This window comes from Equus caballus, chromosome 3 (genome assembly GCF_041296265.1).
Source record: "Equus caballus isolate H_3958 breed thoroughbred chromosome 3, TB-T2T, whole genome shotgun sequence".
In the NCBI taxonomy this organism is placed as follows: domain Eukaryota; kingdom Metazoa; phylum Chordata; class Mammalia; order Perissodactyla; family Equidae; genus Equus; species Equus caballus.
Window position 1 is genome coordinate 73,284,664 of NC_091686.1, and position 12,965 is coordinate 73,297,628.

The following is a 12,965-nucleotide window of genomic DNA, read 5'->3' on the forward strand; positions in this document are numbered from 1 at the left end:
CAATTTGATTTTTTCTTTCTGTTAAACAGTACTACCATGAATGTTCTTGTACATACAGCTTTGTTCAGTTTTGTGAATTTTTTTGCAAACTCATTTTCTAGAAATGAAATTTCTGAGTCAAAGAGTATTATAATAATAGGTACTTTCAAATTATCTTCAATTAGTTTACATTTCTACCTACAAGATATGAGAGTTCCTATCTACCTTTAGCATCATTAATGCTGAGTATTATCAAGTTTTTAAATCTCCCAGTCTAGTAACCTATTTTTGCTTTGGCGTTTCTTTATTAGCACAAATATATCTTAAAATTTTGTTGTAATGTTTTGTCTACAAGTATTAGTGTTCTAAAAGATGATATCAGTCTTTCCACTGCAAAATACCATCCAACTAAGCATTTATATGTGTATATTTTTGTCTAATATCTTTTTACAGTATTGCCCTCCAACACACCAAATGTTCGCAGGACCAAGAGAACACGATTGAAACCTTTGGAATACTGGCGAGGGGAGCGAATAGATTATCAGGGAAGGCCATCAGGTAAATTCCAGTTTATACTTTAATGTCTGATGATAAAAAATAATAATGAGGCTTGCTACAGTTTATTTGTGTATGTTACATGTCAAGCACTTAGTTACATATTTACATATATTACCTCATTTAGTCATTATCTCCCAAAAATGTGACAGGAATAGATTCAAATCCAGATTTGTCTGATTAGTAAAGAGATGCTGGTTCTTCTTCTCTTTGGCAGCAATTTGAGACAGGTGTGTCACTTTGTAGAGTGTTATTATTTCTATACTATTGAATGAGATTTCTAATTGCATAAGGTGAAGCATTAGGTCAGAACATGAGAAAATTATAACTGACAGATTGTGTTCCTCATTGTTATTCTCATCCCATTTTCTCATCATATTTTTCTACAGAAATGGTAGAGAGTGCAAGAAAGTATAGTGAGTGTTATCTTAAAGTTATTTTCTTTCTTTGATGGCTATATCTAAGTCAAAGGACTAAATTCACATGTGGATTACTATAAATAGTTCATTGCTGGCCTTTGTGTTTTTTTGATTTTTAAACCTTCGCTGATGACTGTTGGTTTCAAGCATGAAAGATCATTCAGTCATGTTTCATCAGTGCTTCTGTATTTGGGATAGTAGAGTCATAAGTGAAATTGTTTGGTATTTGTATTATTTGAGTTACTTGCTGTAGAATGTAGAATCTACTGTTCTTTGATACTTTGAAAGGAAGTGTGCTGTATTAATTTGAAGAGCTTTGTTTCAAGATTTTAACTTTTTCAGGTATGATACTTTACTTTTTTTTGTCATTAAATTTCAGGAGGATTTGTGATTGGTGGAATACTGTCTCCAGACACGATATCATCTAAAAGGAAGGCAAAAGGAAGCATGGAAAAAGTCAACGAAATAGTTAATAGAAAAAGGATCTGTCTTGATAACAATGAAAGAAGTATGAACTTATTCCTAAAAGTAACTTTTAGGTTTCATTTTAAATAGCAGTGCTTTGAGAAGTAATTCTCAGCAGATTTTGAAATTTCTCTCTAAAAACTTCAGACGTAATACAATAGGGTAAATTCACTTTTTAATTTCCACTTTTTTCCCCCAAATTTTGAAAGTAAACCAATTTTATTCTTTAAAAAAAGATCATTGAGGGAGCTGGCCCCGTGACCGACTGGTTAAGTTCGTGTGCTCCACTGCAGGCGGCCCAGGGTTTCATTGGTTCGAATCCTGGGCACGGACATGGCACCACTCATCGAGCCATACTGAGGCGGCATCCAACATACCACAACTAGAAGGACCCACAACTAACAATACACAACTATGTACCTGGGGGCTTTGGAGAGAAAAACGAAAAAAATAAAATCTTTAAAAAAAATAATAATAATAAAAAAAGAGCATTAATAGCATAGTATAAAACATTTTCTCATGAGTAAATTGCCCAGTCAAATGAAGCTTACCTTTTCCATGCCCAAACTGCAGTTAAAATGGACATTTTAATGGATTCTTTCTAAAGTCTGTTGCATACTTGTGTCTCTCTGAGAGGATATGCAAAACATCATTTAACTTCTTGATGATGCAAGAGTTCAAGAGTTGTCATGTTGCAGTAAACTTACAGAAAATAAGTTTAGGATGCTTGCTTCTATATTAAATTATTGTGGTTTTTGAATTTTTATATATCAGAATGATCATTTATAAATAGGAAGAGATTGTTACGCCTCTGGCAATTTTCCTTTACCACTTGTCCACAGCTATATTTCATACTAGATATTTTTTTTTAAATTGAGAACAATTTTAAGTAAGTAGTTTGTATTTCAATGTTATTTCTTTTGCAGAGAATAAATTAGTGGTAAATCTGAATATACCTCTGGGAGATCCTTTGCAGCCAACAAGGATAAGGGACCCAGAAACAAGAGAAATTATTCTCATGGGTAAGTTGGGATGATGTTGAAAATGCTTCATTCAGCAACTAGTGAGGACAAACTGCTGTCTTGATGACCAGCCCATCTATTTTCTCTTTCTCTTCCCACCTCTTTCAGAGCCAAAGCCCAATAGAGGGTCTAATTCTGTTAAGCAGCCTAAGTGAGGACTACTCTAGGGGAGCACTGATGGCAAAACTTCCAGGGGACATACAGCACCATGCATTTGTTGTCTGGGGTGCTAGTGTTGCCTCCCTAAATAGGGTCTAGGCCTTGTTTGACCAGAAGGATATATGGGGACAGGGGCTGTTTATGGGGAATTGTAGCAAGTTAGCTGGCAGACCCCAGGATACACTTACTATGAGACCAGGCAGAGATTGTAGGGAGGACTTATACAGCCTTCTGGACCTTGGAATGCCAGTAATGGTACCTGGGAACTGAAACCTTCGGGGAGGATGAATAGCAAGGGCATCAATCAGCCAAACAAATGCCAGGCTTAATTGTAAGGTCAGCACAGGTTCCTGGAAGCCTCCTGCTATATTTAATAGGCATTAAGCATTTAGTGTCTAGGAGACCATCAGAGGTCTCAAGGGATAGGCTATAGTGTGGTGGGGGTAAGTAGGTGACACTCAGCTATTTACCAACCAGGCAGTATTTACATACAGGAGATATTTATTTATTATGACTGTACCAGAGAGTACTGAGGACTAAGTCAGAGAACAAATAGGTCAAAACAGAGAGGCAGTAGTGGTATTCTTAATTAAAATGTTGGCTGTGAAATAGATTCCATTTGACATAGTAAGTAACAAAGTTATTTCTGTATTCAGATTATTTGGCAACAGAGGTAGACGTACAGAGAATTTTATTTAGTGTAGTGTCTTAACTTAAAAACATTGCTATACTGTACCAAGTGAGAAAAGTTATGACTGATGTCAGGAGTTTATCACTTTTTTTCTGTTTCTTGGGTCTATATATTTTCTGTATCCTATAGTCTTTGGGTTTACTAACTTTCCTAAATATCTAGAGAAGCAGAGTCAGAAGCTGGTGACAGAAGAATGTATTAATTATAGATCTGGAAATGTTTGTAAGTAAAAGGGAAATTCAAAAGTGAGATAGTAATTTGTGAGCAACTCTGGTTACTTAGAGCCTTTACTTGATAAAGAAAAGTCTTGTTATTTAATAATCAGTCAAGCAAGCACAAAAGAATCTATTGTCATGATGATGATACCTTTGTATTGGGGGCTATGTTAGACTTTTTAAAGATAATGGTATTCTTTCTTGTCTCTTAGCTAATTTTATTTTCTGTCTGAGCTATAATAGAAATAATAATACTGCCATTATTATTATTAATAGCTAAGATTTACCTAATACTTACATTTGTGTGACAGTATTTTAAATATCTTACACACATTAACTCACTAGATATTCACAACTCTAACATAGATGAACTATTATCCCATCTTATAGAAAAGGAAGTGGAGGCACTGAGAGGATATGCTTGCCTAAGGTCACACAGTTTGTAAGACAGACAGGATTTGACCTCTGGCATTCTACCTCATGAGTCAATTATCTTAATTACTTCTGTTTTTCTAAGGCAGGTTTATATCTAGAAATAACTTTATTGTATATATGTATGTATATGTTATATCATTGAGCAATATTATTGCTATTGTTTTATTTTTATATTTGTATTTTTCCCCTAGATCTTGTAAGGCCACGAGATACATATCAATTTATTGTTGAACATGGTGAGTTGAAAGTATATAAAACATTGGATACACCTTTTTTTTCTACTGGAAAATTGATATTAGGACCACATCAAGAAAAGGGAAAGCAGCATGTTGGTTCAGATATTTTGGTGAGTATATTTTTCCATATATTTATGTTTGCTATTGATACAACTCTGATTTATTGGGTTCGATGAGGCATTAAAGATTCTATTTCCTCTGAAATGATATCTTATTACTATAGTGCACAGAGAATTTTTTTATTTATTAAATCTGTTTAAATCAGTCATCCAACAGTTATTTAAAAGTATATATTCTGTGTGTAGCAGTGTAACCTTGAGATTCACAAGTTTAAGGAATGGATGTTAGTTAAAAGAATCTTAGAATATAGGTTTGCAAACAAATCATTAAAGTTTAGAGCTGGATGGGATTATAGAAATTGTCTAAATCTCATTTCTCCTTCCATGCAGTTTAGCAATAAAGAGATTAAAAGACTTCTTCAAAATCATGTACCTAGTTAGCAGCAGACTGAAGACTAGGAGCTAGTTGCTTCGATGAGTACTAAATAATATATTATTGTATATAGCAGTATTACTGGCTAAAGTTATAACGAGATTCAAGGTGAGTCAGTCTTTGTCTCTCTGTCTTTGTCTGTCATTGGAGACACACATCCTTGCAACGTTGGTCTGAGAGAGAGAGAGAGAGAGATGTATGTATGTTATATTTCTGCATTTTGAATTTGAAAATTATAGAATTTGAAAATCACCAAATTTTAAGAATGTTTACTTAAAAATTATTACAATCTGGGGCCGGCCCGGTGGCACAGTGGTTACAGTGCGCACATTCGACTTTGGCGGCCCGGGATTTGCTGGTTCAGATCCCAGGTGCGGACATGATGCTGCTTATCAAGCCATGCTGTGGCAGGAGTCCCACATATAAAGTAAAGGAACATGGGCATGGATGTTAGCTCAGGGCCAGTCTTCCTCAGGAAAAAAAAGAGGAGGATTGGCAGCAGATGTTAGCTCAAGGCTAATCTTCCTCAAAAAAAAAAAATTACAGTCTAAGGTACATTTTTCAGTAACATTTCAGGAACCTATGAAATCAAGAGTTACTGGAGTATCGCATTCAAAACAGTTCTTTTTACTGACAAAATTAAAGTAAGCTCAAATAGGACTAAAACGAATAGCATCAAGATCCTTGAGTTTATATTAACAAAGAAGGGCATATTGAGGCAAGGAAAGGAAAAGGTACACATGAGAGTCAAGAGAAAATTATTACTACAGCAGTATAACTAGAATCTGGATTTAAAATGTTTTAAAATATTCTTTAATCCAACCTTAAAATGTTACAGATCTCCAAGTATTATTAGAATAATTAAAAAAAGGGCTGGCCCCATGGCCAAGTGGTTATGTTCACGGGCTTTGCTTTGCTGGCCCGGGGTTTCACCTGTTCTGATCCTGGGTGCGGACATGGCACTGCTCATCAAGCCATGCTGAGGCAGCATCCCACATAGCACAACCAAAAGACCTACAACTAGAATATACAGCTATGTGCTGGGGGACCCTTGGGAGAAGAAGAAGAAGAAACAAGAAAAAAGAAGTTTGGCAACAGATGTTAGCTCAGGTGCCAATCTTTAAAAAAAAAAAGTAAAACTAATATATTTAACTAACTAAAGTAATTGATGATCTCTGTGTAATCATTAAAGAACAATTAATAATGAAGATAAGTCTTATGAAATGTCTTCACTGAACTAATAGCAGTTACCCATTAAACTATAATGCCTTTCTTATACAAAAGGAAATTTGAATAGTAAATATTTGAAAGTGTTTAACCTGGCTAATATTCAAAGGAATCCACATTAAAAACAAATGATATGTTGTAATTACTGACTTAGTAGAAATTATTGGGAAAAAAGTGTGTATCTTTTGATCTATGAATCTCATTTCAGAATTTTTTCCTAGGAAAATAATTTAAAAATTAGGGAAGCTGAACATATGTAGTTATTTATTGTAACATTGACAGTAATTGTAAAAATGAGAACTATTGAAATGTGCAGGAAGAAAATGGTTATATTTGTATTTTGACTTAGTAATGCGATAAACCATTATATAATAGTAAGCAGTTATATAGCACTTACACGTTTCAGATACTGTTCTAGGCATTTTTATGTTAGTTTAAGCATATTATTTTGAAGAACGCCATATAAGAAGACCTTTAGGATAAACATTTAAGCAAACTGTGCAAAACAGAAAATTCTGTCTCTGTTCTTTTCAGACTAGAAGTTAAAAATGAAAATGACAGAAACTTGAAGGAACTTTAGAAAAATAATATGTTACTACATGATTCTCGTTGATTTTTTATTTCTTCTGAATATTGACCTTAACTTTTTATAATGAAAATCAGAGTTAAACTTTCTTTTATAGTAAGGGGAGTATTTTTCCATTTTTTAAATATAACACACAGTTTTAAATATAACACACTTTTAAATATATGCTTTTGAGAAACAAAAGGCGCAAGATGGAGAATCAACATAGGCTGTTAACTGTGTCCTGCAAAATCAGTACTAGAGAATCTATATGAGAGAGAGAGAGAGGGTAGCAGTAGTAGATTTGTTAAAATCAAACCACAGAAGAATTAACAAATTAACTATGGGAATTGGTTGTGGAGCTCTCCCAGAAGAAAAGAAGAGATTAAGAAATGGAAAACATATATGGACCAACCCCAGTGGTCTAGTGGTTAAGTTTGGCACGCTCCACCTTGGCACCTGGGGTTTGGTTCCCTGGGCATGGACCTAAACCATTTGCCTGTTAGTGGCCATGCTGTGGTGGTAGCTCACATACAAAAAGAGGAAGATTGGTAACAGATGTTAGCTCAGGGTGAATCTTTCTTAGCCAAAAAAAAGGAAATGGAAAATATAAAAGTTAAGTGATGTAGAGAACAGAAAAAAACAGGATAAGAGAGAAAAAAAACCGTATGAGCAAAGGTTGAAAATATTTGAAAAATTAGACAGTAAATGTTCTAGAAGTAAAAAAACAAAATGTCACAGCAACAAGCTTAAAGGAACCAGAGTTCCTTAGAGAAATGTCTGATTCCAGGCCTCAGGCTGAGTTTGGAATATCTTTGGCATACTTGATAGGAAACTATCAAAGACCCTTAGGATTGGGTCATAAGGTCTTAGGATCCAACTTGAAGATGCTCTCACCCAACAAAGATGTGAAAATTTGAGTATCAATAAGAATAACTTCAGTGGATTGATACACATCAGTTGTATCTAAATCCATGAATTTGTAAGACTACTACAAAAAGAAAAATGAATTTATCACTCTTGGAGAATATTCTCCAACTCATTTTGACAACCAGTATGGTAAAGGGAAATAAACATTTATTCTGCCTTTCTCATATAAACTGTACTATTAAGTAACCAAATAATAGATGAGAAAAAATTTGTCCTTGTTTGAAATACTCCAGTTAATAAATGAAAGGAACGTTAGAATGAAATATTACTATTTTGCAAACCCTTATAAACTGTTGGATCTGGGCATTGGTCATCAGTGTCTGCTAGCATCTAAAAAGAACAAAACTAGACATTATGTGCCTTCCTGATGAAAGAATACAACACTGTGAAGTAGCCTTGCCTCACCACCTGCTTAAAAAACAAAAAACAAAGAAGAAAACAACCACCACCACCTGAATTTGATAAAGCCTCTAGATCTAACTACCAATTTAGAGGAAATAAAGAATAGCAGGCCTTTCAAGTGATGCCCTGGGTTTGTAATCAGCAAAATCCAGCTGTGTTAAGATTTTTGCAACAAATTTTGCTGCTTGATTTCTTTAATAAATAAGTTGCAAGAAATAGAAAAGAGAGAACCAGGTGGAACCCTCAGATCAGGGTTTCTCAACCATGGCACTATTGACATTTTGGACTGGATAATTCTTTGTTGTCGAGAGGCTGTCCTGTGTGTTGTAGGATATTTAGAAGCATCTCTGGCCTCTACCCACTAGATTCCAATAGTATCCCTCTAGTTGTGATAATCAAAAATGTCCCCAGACATTGCCAACTCTACCCTGAGGGGCAAAATCACCACCAAATTGAGAACCACTATAGATTGAGCGATTTAAGCGATAGATCAAGCTGTCACAATGTGTGGCTCTTATTTGGATCTCCATTCAAACAAACCTTTAAAAATATGATATATAAGAGACAATTGGAAATGTAAATACTGATTTGGTATTTCATATTAAATATTTATTTATTTTTAGGTATGATGACAGTATTGTGGTCATGTTTTTAAAAAGCACCTTGATCTTTCAGTATGTGCGGAAATATTTACAGATGATTTATGATGCTGGGAATTTATTTCAAAATAATATGCATAGGGAAGTAGAGAGACTCTGAATAGGGCAGGTTGTTTGTGCTAGATATTCAGGGGAGTTCATCCTTCTATTTTTGTGTAGTTCAAAAGCCTTCTTAGTAAAATGTTTGGAGAAGTGGCGAGAGATGCGTTTAGAGAGCCAAACTCAATAGATAAGTAAGAAACACCTAGAAATATATGCTTGACTTTCTGGGTTGTGTGTTTGTTACCTTTTATCTTTTAAACTGAGTCAAATGTTTTTGGGATGTAATAAAAATTTTTTTGTTTTATTAAATTATAGAAGTACCTTTAGAACCACTTTAAGAACTTTTTTCCCATTTAGGGAGTTAGTATATCATAGTGATTAAGAACATGAATTCTATAATCAAAGTGCCAGAGTTCGTATTTTAGCTCTGCCATTTACATAGTGACCTTAGAAATTTATATCCCTTTGTCCCTCATTTTCTTCATCTGTGAAAAACTGTTAACATAGTATCTGTCTTACTGGTAAGTACATACATCAAATGAGTAAAAATAAATGTTCAGAATAGTGGCCAGCATAAAGTAAGTGCTATATAGGTGCTAGCTGCTATTGTTTTTCTGGTGTTTTATAGGCTCATTTTACAATATGGTAAGGGAAAAAAAAAGAGGAAGTAGGAGGAGGAAGGGAGGAATAATTCTCTGAGGCAAAATATTCTTGATGAGTGAATCTCAAAGTTTGAAGGCCTTACATTTTTTATTTAGTTGCCCAAAGAACAGATCATTGCCAGGGTGCTACGTATGTATAAAATATAAAATTTGCCATGTTTGAATATGGAGACCTTGATGATTCATAGATTTATCCTCTTTTACTTTCTTAATATTGATGCATTTTTAAATATACGATTTTTTTGTTTTTGTTTTTGCTCTCTCTTTGATTCATCAGTCAGATTAAGTTACATGTCCTCAGCATGTAACCTTTAAAGAGTTGTACATAAAATCTACCTATTTTTCTAGTATAGCTAAGTGATATTCTTTTACAGTGGTTCTGAATTTTCATAAGCCAGTAAATAATAAGGAAGAGTGAAAGAAATTTCTTCCTGTATTGGTTTTCTGTTGATGCTTTAACAAATTGCCACAAATTTAGTGACTTAAAACAACACCCATTTGTTATCTCATGGCTATGTAGGTTAGAAGTCTGGCGGGCTAGGCCGAGTATTCTGTTTAAAGTACGATAAGGCTGGATCAAGATGTTGGTAGATCTCTCTTCCTCTCCAAAGGCTCCTTGGGTGAATCTCCTTTCAAGTTCATTCATGTTGTTGGCAAAATTCAGTTACATGTGGTTGTAGGGCTGAAGTTCTCATTTCCTTGCTGGCTGTTGGCCCAGGGTGTCATTCTCAGCTTCTAGAAATAGCCTACATTCCTTGTCTTATGGATGGCCTTCTTACCTTCAGTGCCAGCAATAGCACAAGTCCTTCTCATGCTTTGAATTTCTCTTGAGTTCTCTTCTGCTTTCAGCAGGAGAAATTCTCCACTTTTTGAGGGCTCATTGATTAGCTTGGGCCCACCTAGATAATCCAGGATAATCTCCCCATGTCAAGGTCTCTTTTGCCATAACATGTTCTGGAGATTAGGGTGTGGAGGTCTTTGGAGGGCCATTATTCTGCCTGTCACATTTTCTTTAACTTTCTTTGGAGTATAAATTGTGGTTCAATTTGAAATGAGATTGTAATTTTTAATTTTACAGGTTTTTTATGTTAACTTTGGTGACCTTTTATGTACCTTACATGAAACACCTTATATGATAACAACTGGTGATTCGTTCTTTGTTCCTTCAGGTAAGAATAATTAAAGACATTTTCTTTCACATAGTTAAATGTTTATATAGTTGCTCATGAGCACCATGAAAATGGAAGCCACAGTGGTCAAAATGAAGCATGATGTGACTGATGCCAAAGAAGTCTGGTATATATTTTCTTTTAATTTATCATTAGGTAAGTATTTTAGTGTTTCGATACATGAAAATTTAGCAAGAGTTGTTTATTGCTAAATATAAAAATATTTAGTTAGAGGACACGTTATATGCAGGGTAGAAGGAAAATTATTTCACCCTGAATTATCTTGAAGATATTATATAGTCAAACAGTTTTTAGCAGGTTATTTTAAACATAGAGAATAGTGTGCTTCATCAGCTATTGAAGAGCACAAGTCTTTGGGAATAGGAATTTTGATTTGTTCATTCGTTCATTTATTCATTCAACAAATGGTATTGAGAGTCTACCAAGCATAGCACTAAGAGTGTGGGATACATAAATGAATAAAACAGGCAAAAATTCCTGTGCTCTTGGAGCTTACATTCTAATGAAAGGAGATAATAATAGTAGCTGTGTTTATGTAGTCCTTTGTATGTGCTGGCACTGTTGTGGACAGTTACATTTATTAACTCCACTAATATTAGTATGTATCAATTTCTAATTTATAGGAAGTCACAGTATGGTACTGAGTGCTATAAACCTGCTTTATGTGTGGCTATTCATCTGTATTTCACTTTTGCTGCAATTTATTACCTAATTTATTTAATAATAGCATTTGCCTTTTTATAACTTCAAGATTTTATGTTAACTTAATATTTTACCTTTTATACTTACTTGTATATGCAGATGTCTGGTTTGGGGGAATCCACAGCAGTTCCAAAGTCCTAATAACGATTAGGTTCAGAGAGAGATTTTCCCTCCCTGCACCCTTGTCTGATTCATCTTTGTGTTTATTATCAGAATGATGTGAAATGAAAGAAATTTTCTTTCAAGCCTTATCTGGATCACAGGTGGTGGTTAACTCTTGGATTTTTCAGGTTATGGGATTAAATAAGTTATTTTAGGTTAGATGAATTGATTGTTTTTTTGGTACTATATACTGTAACCACCTTAGTCATGGCTAAACTTTTAATCAAATGGAAATGATTCCTATAGAAATAACTTTATTTTCTTATCACCTTGCTTCTAGGTAATTATTACAACATCAAAAACCTCCTGAATAAGGAAAGTGTTCTTCTTTTTACTCAGATAAAAAGATGAAAGATGAAGCAAAGTTTAAATATGTGTGTGTATGTATATACATATATACACATATACACAAGTTTGTATAATTGAGACATTTATCTTTGTAATTATTTGTGATGTCTTAAAATAAAATTTTTATTCAATTTTGTGTGTACTTGTGTTTGATAAACATTTCAAACTCCCATGTGTATCTTCTAATTTTTCTCTGAATATTCACATGGTCTGTAGTGATGCCCATATTCGTAGTATTTTAATAACATGAAAAGAATACCAAAATCACTGTTCCCCCATTGAAAATAAGACATTTCTTTGTCAGAAGAGATCTGATTAATATGTCCATTCATTTAAAAATCTTTCCCAAATATCAGTTTTAAGTCACTAATCATTAAATAACCCAATAATAGAGAACTGTGTTAAATGATATATGTGTATTACTTTTCTAGGACTGTTGAAACAAAATAGTACAAACTGGGTGACTTAAAACAACAGAAATTTATTGTCTCATAGTTCTGGAGGCTAGAAGTCCGAAATCAAAGTGTCGTCAGGGCCATGCTTTCTCTGAAACCTGTAGGTTTCACCACAATAATGTTTCTATACTTGGAACTGATCTTTCTATTAAAAAGGAGAGTCAGTGTGAAAGATCAGTACATAATAACTTAGTCTTTTTTCTTAATGTTACCGAACACACTGAAATATGTAGAGAACTAAAGAGATTTAGGAGAGAAAATGGTTAAATGTCAGAAACAAATTGCTAGCAGCTATTCCTGAAGTCATTTTAAGTATTGTCATATTTTTTGTGTTCAAATATTTATTTATTTGAATTTCAGATGTAAGTCATTATATTTGATTTCTTTATAGATTACATCATGTTTACCACCCAAAGACTAGTTACCATCCATTACCACACACATGTGCCCTATTGTCCTTTCACCCTCCCCCCTTACCCCTGGTAACCACCAATCTAATCTCTATATCTGTGTGTTTGTTTACTGTTGTTGTCTTTTACTTATGAGTGAAATCGTGTGGTATTGACTCTTCCTCTAACTTATTTTGCTTAGCATAATGCCCTCAAAGTCTATCCATGTTGCTGGAAATGGCAAGATTTGATTTTTTTTTTAATGGCTGAATAGTTTTTCATTGTGTATATATACCATATCTTCTTTATCCATTCATTCATTGATGGGCGATGGGTGCTTAAGTTGTTTCCAAGTCTTGGCTGTTGTGAATAATGCTGCAGTGATCATGGGGATGCAAATATCTTCACATTTGTGTTTTTGTATTCTGTGGATAAATACCTCGGAGTGGAATAGCTGGATCGTATGGTAGTTCTGTTCTTAGTTTTTTAGGAATCTCCATACCATTTTCCGTAGTGGCTGCACCAGTTTGCACTCCCACCAGCAGTGATGAGAGTTCCCTTTTC

The 12,965-nt window shown here is 34.1% G+C and overlaps 1 protein-coding gene across 2 annotated transcripts in view; it reads left to right on the forward strand.

Moving 5' to 3' along the window:
* CENPC (centromere protein C) overlaps positions 1-11,688 on the forward strand; it is a 76,900-nt gene extending 65,212 nt beyond the window's left edge. For both annotated transcript variants that reach the window (XM_023638032.2, XM_001497321.7), the window contains exons 14-19: positions 433-537; positions 1,333-1,461; positions 2,345-2,440; positions 4,132-4,286; positions 10,234-10,324; positions 11,490-11,688. In XM_023638032.2, coding sequence (XP_023493800.1) covers positions 433-537; positions 1,333-1,461; positions 2,345-2,440; positions 4,132-4,286; positions 10,234-10,324; positions 11,490-11,560 — 647 coding nt within the window. In that variant the 3' untranslated portion in view covers positions 11,561-11,688. The remainder of the gene's footprint in view (positions 1-432; positions 538-1,332; positions 1,462-2,344; positions 2,441-4,131; positions 4,287-10,233; positions 10,325-11,489) is intronic.
* The last annotated feature ends 1,277 nt before the right edge of the window (positions 11,689-12,965 follow it).